The sequence below is a fragment of the Gossypium raimondii genome, chromosome 4, assembly GCF_025698545.1.
Source record: "Gossypium raimondii isolate GPD5lz chromosome 4, ASM2569854v1, whole genome shotgun sequence".
Classification (NCBI taxonomy): Eukaryota; Viridiplantae; Streptophyta; class Magnoliopsida; order Malvales; family Malvaceae; genus Gossypium; species Gossypium raimondii.
In genome coordinates, this window is record NC_068568.1 from 41,362,635 (window position 1) to 41,373,287 (window position 10,653).

Sequence of the window (10,653 nt, forward strand, 5' to 3'; positions counted from 1 at the left end):
TTATCATCACGTTGCATTCAAAAAACACGTACAAAAAGTTAAATAATAATTATTTGAGAAAGCAAACAATTCAGGGCAAATCAATTCATAGCAATAGAAATATAAAAAGTTTATTTTTTGTTTTCTAAACACGGTCATGTTTCACGTTCCATAGCTCCTCTTTAATTCAACAAATAAGAGAATAATGCGTTTCAACGCACTCAAACTCATGCCCTCCTACATTGACAACAATATTCATATCAATCGAGTTAAAACTCAATCGGCATAAAAGAAATTAATATTGAATGAACTAAAATGTGTAAAAAAAAAAAAAGATAGGGAAATCTCTAACCATCACTAAAGCATTTATGATATACAAATGAAAAAGATATTAAAGGAAACCTAATGATTTAATGTGAGTGGTCTACAATAATTTAAGGATAAAGTATAAAAATAACCACTTTTATTTGCTTCAGATTACATTTTAGTCACTTATATTTGAAATGTTGTATTTTAGTCACTTACATTATCGTTTTGCTATGAAGTGGTCACTCTAGCGTTAAGCTCCATTACCTTCTTAACAGTGGTCTTACGTGGCGGTCCATATTAAATTTATTTAATTAAAAACATATTTTCATTCTAGCAACTGGACATCTAAGTTGGCATTTAAAACCCATTTGGGCTGCCTTGTAGGACTGCTATTAGGGAGGTAACAGAATTTAACGGTACAGTGACTAAAACGTAACATTTCAAACATAAGTGACTAAAATGTAATCTAAGGCAAACAAAAGTGACTATTTTTGTAGTTTACCCATAATTTAAACCACAACTCTTAACCTTGGTTTTAATTTACATATGCATTTAGGTATTTTATTCATCATTTAAAAAAAAGATAAATATTAAAATTATACATAAATTTTAATTTAATATGTAATATTATACATAAATTTTGATTCTATATAATTTTATACATGAAATTTTGATTAGATCCATTTTTACAAATTAATAACAACATTATCCAATTAACTCCATTTTGCATTGATTATTTTATGCACAACTAATTATATTAATCAAATATGAAAATAAATTTATATATTTGAATCAAAACTAGAGTTTCATGTATACATATGAGTCGCAATTCAAGTTAAATGTGTATAATTGCACCAAATCAAAGTTCATTTATCAAATTACACATTAAACTAAAATTCATGTATAATTTTGATTTTTATCCATTTTTAAAAATACATTTAAAAATTAAATTAATTTCCTTAACCAATGTCATTATTTACTTCCTAACATGAGGATAAATCCCAAAATTGTATTTAAACTTTAATTCAATGTGCAATTTGATATATGAACTTTGATTTGATGTAATTATATACATAAAATTTTAATTGTGGTTTAAATATATATATGAAACTTTCATTTTGATTTAATCATACAGATTTAAAAAATAAATACAACAAATTATTTTTATAAGGAATAATATTACATTATAAGGAGTAATATTTTCTTATCTTAAATTATTTATTTTATAATTTGAGATTTTAAAATAAATGTAAAAATAATTTATTATTTTCAGTTTAATTTATGATTTGACTTCAAAAGCATATTAGTATCTAAACTTTATTTTTCAATTTTAATACCTAAAGTATCAATTTCTTATATTTTAGTTCATTTTGTAATGATGGTTACAAAAATATGTTAGGTAACTTTGGTCAATGAAAAAGCGGCACATGCCACGTTTTGACCAATGAAAAAAAATGTCAAATGAAAAAAAATGTCACATGATAATTAAGTTTATTTAAAATAAAAATATTAAATTTAAATTAAAAAAATAAAAAATTATAATATTAAATATTTAAATATAAAAACACTTTTGACTTTGACAAATCATTGACCAACGTTGATCGACTGTTGACTGGCATTGACCAAGAGATCAATGGTTGGTCAACGACTAGTCAACAGTCAGTCAACGCCAATAAAAATTAAAAGTATTTTCTAACATTTAAATATTTAATATTATGATTTTCTATTTTTAATTTAAATTTAATATTTTTATTTTAAATAAACTTAATTGCCACGTGGTATTTTTTTCATTGGCCAAAACATGTCACATTGCGTTTTTTATTAGCTGAAGTTGTATAATGAATTTTTTTTAACAGCCACGACAAAATGGACCAAAAATAGAGGAAATTGATACTTTAGGTACCAAAGTCGGAAAATAGGTAAAATTTAGGGGCTAAATCATGAATTAAACATTTTTTTGATACAATGTGTAAAATTATCTAATACTTCTTCTCACCGGTAGATAGGAGGATAAACGCACTTCAACACGCTCAAACCCACATCCTCCTGCTCTGGCAACAATATCAATACCATCCGAACTAAGACTCAGAAAAATTATTATTTTTTAAAAGTAATTATTTCCATAATTAATAAGTATACTATTATGTGCATACTCATTCTATATATTTTATTATATGGTTTTAATTTTTATTATTTTCTAAAATTTCAAAACCAAAGTTAAGTAGTTAAAGTAATTTTTGTTCCTAAAACTTGTTTAAAATCTTAAAATCACTACTCATTCTTACAAAAAAAATGAAAAGAACAGAAAAAAAAACTTTCTTTGTCTTTTTTCCTCCAAAAGATTATATACATTATCTATAGTTTCTAATTATGAATTTCATACCAATCCCAACAGAAAGGCCATGTTTGGCTTACCAGCAAACTTTTTGCCTTTCTTTTTTTATACTTAAGTAATCTTCTTTCAAATAAAGCGGCTCCAGAATAAAACAAACACTCACATTTTTAATCTTTTTAAATAATTGAAAAAAATAGCAAGTAAAAGTATAGAAAATTTATATTATAGTTAAAATTCCTAACTAATTAATGGCACAGATTTAATTATAGAGTAAATTATATTATTATGAAAATGTTTTACATTTTTATATAAAATTAAAAAACTTACAAACCTATAATATTATAAATTTTAAATTTTCTAACGTCCCTATTTCAACTAAAATTTTATTTAATTCTTACAGTAAGTATATTTCTGACATAAATTCTTGGTAACGAATTAAGCAAAGAATAAACAAATTTTAATTAGATTGTAATAAGCATAAAAATAAAAGGTATAAATATAATCTACTATGAAATTTAAATATTTTTATTAAATTAGTTTTAAAAAGTGTGTAAAACATAAAAGTAAAAGGAAAAAATGCAAAATGAGTAAATAAACTGTAAAAGACAGCGTCGGAAAATGAAAATTTATATTAATTGAATTTTATCTTAATTGGTATGAACTTCAAAAACAGCATATATAATCGGAATATATAGTTAAAAAATAAAAAATTTCCATTTATTAAGAAACGAATAACGCGGACGAGTTAACTCAAAAAGAAAGGTGACAGGTTTTAGCAACCGCCTAGGTTTGACAGATCAGCGCATGTGAGGTAATAATCCTCTACGAACACCTCAACAATCTTGGGAAGTTACGTTGGGGATGGGACGTGGGGAGGATTTTATTTTTATTTTTATTTATGAATTTATTTTGGTGGAGGAATTTTTGTGGGGTTATAAATTCTCGTTTATCTTTGGAATTGAAGAATCTGGTGAAGGAGCGAAAAACAACCAAACGGCTATAATTGACGTTACACAACACGAAGCAGAGGCAAGGAAGGGAATTTTAGATTTTTTCTTTTCTTCAACTCTTTCTTAAACTTAACTCTTTACTGGGTTTATTTTCGCTAGATTTTCTCTCCTTCAAATATTTGGCCTTTTTCTTTGGGGATTTCTTTTCTTTTTATTTGAATTCTGAAAAGAAATAGTTTTTTATTTTCAACATCAGCATTCTTCTGCGGTTGTTTAATCATGTCTGGCGGCTACTCTAATTCAAAGAAGACTGATGATATCTATGAAAAAGTTTGTGGACAGGTAATTTTTCTGCTTTCACTTTGTTTTTTAGCTTATTTTGGGGTTTGGATTAATGGGTATTTCTTTTTCTAGATAGTTGATGATTCTAGTCTGGTGATTGTTTGAAATTAATTGAAAGGTGGGAAAATGCTTTCTGATAATACAAAATGAATTTTGATAAGAAATGGTTTTCTCGGGAAAATAATATTCTTTATTAGAGATGATGCTGTTAAGTAGACATAAATTGACATTGAATTTCGTAATATTTGTTTGTTTATGCTTAATTTCTTCATCTTAGAAGCTTTGCATTTGTGTATAAACTGCAGCAGGCATCCTTTGCAGCATTGACGATGTCTAGATTGCGGTGTATGTTGCGGGGGATCGATATCCGGATTTGCATCGTCCTTCTCATCGCAATCCCGGTGTTCATGTTCGGCATATATTTGCACGGTCAGAAGATCACTTATTTCCTCAGACCGCTATGGGAATCACCTCCTAAGCCATTCCATGAAATCCCCCACTATTATAATGAGAATGTGACAATGGAGAGACTCTGCCATCTTCATGGATGGAAAGTCCGTGAGTCCCCTAGACGTGTCTTCGATGCGGTATTGTTCAACAACGAGATTGACATCCTCGCACTTCGTTGGAATGAATTGTCTCCATATGTAACGCAGTTTGTACTTCTCGAGTCTAACTCCACGTTCACTAGCTTACTGAAACCATTGCTTTTCGCTGGCAACAGACATCAATTTAAGTTTGTCGAGCCTCGTTTGACATATGGGATGATTGGTGGGAGGTTCAAGAAGGGTGAAAATCCTTTCGTCGAAGAAGCGTATCAGAGAGTTGCATTGGATCAGCTTCTTAGAATAGCCGGGATAGAAGAGGATGATTTATTGACAATGTCTGATGTCGATGAGATCCCTAGTGGGCATACGATTAATTTATTGAGATGGTGTGATGATATACCGCCTGTCATTCATCTTCAGTTGAGAAACTATTTGTACTCTTTCGAGTATCATGTTGACAACAAGAGCTGGAGAGCTTCGGTCCACAGGTACAAGCCGGGCAAGACCAGATATGCTCATTATCGTCAATCCGATATAATCTTGTCCGATTCAGGGTGGCATTGTAGCTTTTGTTTTCGGTACGTCAGTGAGTTCATATTCAAGATGAAAGCTTACAGCCATACCGACCGAGTGAGGTTCCCTCACTACTTGAACCCCAAGAGGATTCAGGATGTAATATGCAAAGGGGCTGACCTATTCGACATGCTTCCCGAAGAATACACATTCAAGGAGATCATCGGGAAGATGGGACCGATCCCCCACTCGTATTCAGCCGTCCATCTTCCTGCTTATCTGTTGAACAATGCAGAGAAATATAAATACCTTTTGCCCGGAAACTGCAGAAGAGAGAGTGGCTGAATCAAGAAAACAACCTGCTCGAAAGTCTTAAATTACGAGTCCTTCCGCGAACTGGAAAGGGCCTCCATTGGCCGTTTAATGGCTATAGCTTAACATTGCTAAAATTAATACCTTTATCCAACAAAATCTAGTCATTATACAAATTCGGAGGCATATCTGATAAGTTGTTGTGGGAGAAGACAGGTTTACTGGTTTACAACGCTTACTTATTATATCTCTCAGCGGTCGAATGACATCTTCGCCGGATTTTTCTCATTGGTGGGAAATTTGTTTTTCTTCAAGTAATTGATCCATAACTCGTTGATTTGTACCATTTGACTGCTGTTTGCTTATTCTATTGGTCATATTGCTGAGCTATTCATATATTGCTTTATTATTTCATAAATTATTATAAGTGATCATATTCTCAGTAAGATGTTAAACACAATGGATGGTGCAAAGTTTTCTTATCTTTTTGCTTGGCTTTCCTTATGGATGGAAAAGAAGACATTTTTATATTTTTCAGTTTACAAAATCTGGGGCCCTATGCCTTTGTCATAAATAAATAAACCTTTATAAATAAAGTAAGTTTCTTTTTGACTAAAATTTGAGTTAAATTATTATTTTAAACAAATTTCACCCACAATCTTCTAAACAAGCACTTGGAGGACAGGACAGAACACAAAACAGAACAGGGATACTTCTTACATGTTTTTAATTGGTAGTTGAACTCTCAATCTCGGTTTTTTTCTTTATTCCCAACTTCCAGAGAACACAGTATCCATATACGTATATGTATATAAATTATAAAATAAAGGAATGGCAGTTGAAACTTCCAGGTGTAAATGATGAAAAATTCAAACTACTAATGGGAAAGGGTCGTGAAATTGAGGTCAAACAAGTGTTTCACCAATCTGCAGATTGCTTCTTCTGCATTGATTGCTTGAATGCATACGCCTTGCTTCTTCAATCTTCTAATATTTATGCTGAAATATGCTTTTGAAAGTGTTTCTTTAAACAAATAATCCTTTTTAAAAAAACAAAAAATGAATATGCTCGTTTGTATCTAAAATTTACTAATTTAAATTGTCCATGTAACATAACATATCATATTCATTACCATGGATGAAGGCAATATATAGAAAAATATAAAAATAATATATTTAAATATTAAAAAAATAACTTAAAGCCGACTAGGTTTTAAAGAAATGTTTAAAATTAGATTACCTGTTTTTAATCTGTCAATTTGTGATTGATGCAAACGTGTTGAGCTACATTAGGCTTCTGCTTGTTTTGCTGTGCAGTGTGCACCGTCCCCCTTGACTTTACTTACTTTAAATTCTATATTATTGGGTTCTAACTTGAGAAAATAAAACTACATATTTTATGTATCCATGTGTTTTCATATATCGTATATATTGATTTGATGTTTATATTATTTTTTATTTGATATTCAAATTGGAGTTGATTTTGGCGATTATTATTGATGCATGCAGTTGTTGAGAAGTGATGTTTGTGGAACTCATTGAAGCCTCTTTCTAAATTTTATCATGCGCCATCCAATTAGATTAAACTATCAGGATATGTATTTTCTTTTCCCAATGAGACCTTCAACCGAACTAACAAGTCTACTACTCATCAGGAGAGGAAGACTCAGATAACAGCAGCACTGTGATACATCATCATCATCAATAAACATGGAATGAATTTTAAGAACCCACCAAAGGACGAGAAACTTCATTCAACATTTCATTTTGCACTCACAAAGTATTTCCCACCCAGTTTTTCTGTATATGATGCTAAATTTTATCCCGCAATATGAATAATGTTAACAATATAATTCAGATCCTATTAGATTTAGTCACTGAACACATCATCAGCTTCCTTGGTAATCTTTTTCCTATATTCAGCATCCGCGTTTCTGCCTCTACCAATCCTATCCACCTTCCCATATGCGGCTCTGTTTGACTTCTCAAGCTCGGCATTATCTTCATAACAACCGTCACTCTCGTAATATTTGACCCTATTTTTCTCACTTCCCTTTGTGGTATAAAATCCATCCTCTTCATCACTGCTGCTCCTGAAATTTTTACTACGATTTGATGCTCCGAAATCATCATCTTCATCTTCCTCAACCTCCGATTCTCGCATTGCACTGTCTAGGTCATCCAACATACTTTCCATCTCAGAATCTTCTTCTGCCATTGCTCGTCTATAACTACCTCCAGCATTTCTCTTGATACCAGCAGTGCTACTCCACCTTCCAACTGTATCTTGCTTTCTTTTTTCCACCATAGATCTCTTGAACTCAAAATCTTCTTCCGAACCATCATCATAATCTTCACTTCCAGCCTCACTTAAACCACCAGCATTACCCCGATCCAGCCCAGCAGCATCCCCAAAATTATCTTCATATTCATCCACACTACCAGCAGTCCTCTTGTTCCCATGTGGACCTTTCCAACCCCTTGACCCTCTAAACTCATCATCAGAGTAATCATTTTGAAGGTTATCGAATCTCCCAGGCCTTCCTCCAAACTCTTGTCTATTCCAGTATCTAATTCTCCCAATCTCTTCTTTTTCTTCTTCTTCCCCTTCAGCCCACTCTCGATCAGCTGCATGCTCGATCTCAGCTATAAATCTGTCTAGATCCTCCTGGTCACTCTCAGCAGGAGCTTCTTCATGTGCCAAAGTTGTCTTAGGTTCTGCTATAGGCGACTGGTCGCCACGAAAGACATATGGACTGCCTTCTTTCTCATCGATTGCATTGAAGAATGTTGCAGCAACTCTCTGAATACTGGCCATTGCGACTGGATCCTCAGGGTTTATACCTTCTCGCCGAAGTTCTTGTTCTATCTTCTTTATGTTTAACTTCTGAGCTTCAAGAGCTTGTTCAAATCTGGCCTTGAACAATGCCTGCATTTACGAATGACAAGGAATATATAATTCTAAACACTTTGCAGATACAACGTTGATGCAAAACAAATGCAATTTCATGTGTAAGGACCATGATAAATTTACTTACCTTCCTTTTGGTAAGAGTATTGATGGGAATCAGATTTTTTGGTTGGCGATAATTTCTTCCACGGAACATGATAATTGTTTTCACATTGTGTATGTTAATGACAATTCCACCACTCAGTCTCGCAAGCATGGTTGCCATTTCCTTTATCTTTTCTTTGGGGAAGTTATCACAACAAACTTGCACTGTCTCATGAAATTTCCAGTGGAGATGCATATTTTGGACAACTCCTCCAAAGACCCCACGCACTCCAACGGGAACATAATTTTTGTTTCTGAATCCAATCTTTTTAAATGCTTGAAGCTGCTCAGGGGTCAAAAGCTCGGGATCATGCACAGAAGGCAGCAGCTCTGGAAGCTCATACTTCTTGAGTTTTTGTAATAGAAGTGCAACTTTCTTCTTAGCCTGAGTTAGTTATACAAACCATATGCCGATTGAATTATTTTCAAAAAACCAATAATAAACGACCAGAGAAACTACCAGAACTTATGACTCATTTTCTCAGCTAAGAATTGCTATTTTTCAACAGTAAAGCATCATTCTAACAATCCTCTAGCAACAACAAAACTACCACACTGGAAAACAGGAGAGAACACTCAAACTCTCCGTCTGAATGATTGTTTAACCTTGAAAAAGAGTTAAAACATTAAAACTCCTTTACACTAAATCAACTACGATATGCTACAGGCAAGCGTCAAACATAGAATCACAGCAAGAAATAGTTGATTGTCACTTATTAATGGCACAAAAGACTTACTCTCTTGAGGTTGTAAATAAGCCTCTCCTCATCAGTCATAAGCTTTTTCTTAATCTTCTTCGCCCTCCGGATTTCCCTAGCTGTTTTACCAGACTCTTTCTGCATTCGTCTTTCGACCTTGCTTCGCATACTTCTCCCCCTTGAAGTCGACATCATCCGAAACCATCCATTTAAGGGATCAGTGAAGGAAGGAAATGATGCAAAATTATCTTCAAAACATCCATCTAATCGTATCACATTGCTTGAAATTAGTTTGGGAGCAGTATCCTTAAAAGCCACAACATTCCTGCATTTTAAATAATAATAATAATAAAACAGTCAAACGAATAAATCCCAATTTTTACAGTAAAAAAGGAAACTTGTTAGAAATAAGAAATTGTTAAAAGTCCATCAAGAATCAAACTAAAGAATACGAATAAAACCCAAAAAAGTAAGGAAAAACTAATAAAACACTCTGTTCCGATGTAAAGGAAACTGAAGAACAAAGGTGTATTAGATTATAGGTCTGATTGATGGGAACTAACAAAATGACAAGAAAAAACGATACCCAGAGCTTGATTTAGTCTTATTTATGGGGAGAGAAGGAGAAATGTACCTGTTGGGATTTGATTGCAACAGAGAAGACAGAGTCTTCAAGCAGTGTTTTTGAAGATTCCTAGCAGCAAACATTTAATCTGGCAATAAAGACCTCTCTTTTCCTCTTCACTCCGAAAATCAGTTGTTTGATGTCATGGTATCTTTGCCGAAATAGAATGGGTAACGGTGAAGTGTTTCCAGGGTTTTGGGTTTTTAGTTTTTCGCTTAACGAGAGGGACAAACCATTAATTTACTGTTAGATATAATCTCTATAATGCCCTTAAACGACGCCGTTTCACTGCACTCATGGTCATTGAGTCTGGGAAATAACTCTTTTCTTTTTCATTTTTTAAAATCTATAAGCAACAAGTACACATCTTTACCGCACTAGAACACCACCCTCCTCTATCAGATTTAACAAGTTTTTACAGTTTCTGTATTCAGCTCAGCACAAAATGTATGAAGAATTTAGCAATTCTACCTAATCATGTCAAGGCAGTATGCAAAGGCCTATAAATAAGAGGACACTTACCTAATCAATTCAAGGCCGTAAGCAAAGGCCTATAAATAATCGAGTCAAGTACGTAAACTTCGGCCCAATTTCATTCTTCTGGATAGAAGTATACAAGCTGAACTACTACAACGGAGATTGAGGTGAGAGAATATGCGTCCTACTGCCACGGTGAGATTTTTATTACGTGTTGTTAAGATGCACAAACCAAATCATCCATTGTACAGCTTTTCATCAAAAAAAATTAATCTATTTTTTTTTCTGAATGATCAATTAATTGTTTACATTTATGAATTTATGGATTATTTTTATTTTGTTTTCGGCTAATGTTCACTCACAGACAAAATCCTTTGAAAACTTATTGAAGTATGTTTCATTTAAGCTGAGCACTAATGTGGGGTTCAACCATAGTTCTTTTATTTTCAAATGCACTTGAGAAAAAGCCTGTTAATTGCTTGTTAATTCTGCCATGTTACTTGGGAATTAC

The 10,653-nt window shown here is 32.6% G+C and overlaps 2 protein-coding genes across 4 annotated transcripts; one reads left to right on the forward strand and one right to left on the reverse strand.

Annotated features, from left to right (window-relative positions):
• The first annotated feature begins 3,537 nt into the window (after positions 1–3,537).
• Positions 3,538–5,730, forward strand: LOC105780677 (uncharacterized). Of its 3 annotated transcripts, none has more exons than XM_012605151.2 (3): positions 3,539–3,652; positions 3,830–3,915; positions 4,221–5,730. In XM_012605151.2, exons 2-3 carry the CDS (start codon positions 3,853–3,855, stop codon positions 5,319–5,321), a joined length of 1,164 nt encoding a protein of 387 aa, XP_012460605.1. In that variant the 5' UTR covers positions 3,539–3,652; positions 3,830–3,852; the 3' UTR covers positions 5,322–5,730. The 3 variants fall into 3 exon arrangements, with proteins under 3 accessions (XP_052485588.1, XP_012460605.1, XP_012460606.1); XM_012605152.2 differs by having other exon boundaries at positions 3,588–3,652; positions 4,224–5,730; XM_052629628.1 differs by having other exon boundaries at positions 3,538–3,915.
• A 1,223-nt stretch (positions 5,731–6,953) lies between these two features.
• LOC105780614 (CRM-domain containing factor CFM9, mitochondrial) lies at positions 6,954–9,959 on the reverse strand. The gene is made up of 4 exons (XM_012605044.2): positions 9,675–9,959; positions 9,080–9,365; positions 8,326–8,727; positions 6,954–8,216 (listed from the first exon to the last, which is right to left on the reverse strand). The coding sequence occupies exons 1-4, from the start codon at positions 9,746–9,748 to the stop codon at positions 7,158–7,160; spliced, it is 1,821 nt and encodes a 606-aa protein (XP_012460498.1). The 5' UTR covers positions 9,749–9,959; the 3' UTR covers positions 6,954–7,157.
• Between the last annotated feature and the right edge of the window lie 694 nt (positions 9,960–10,653).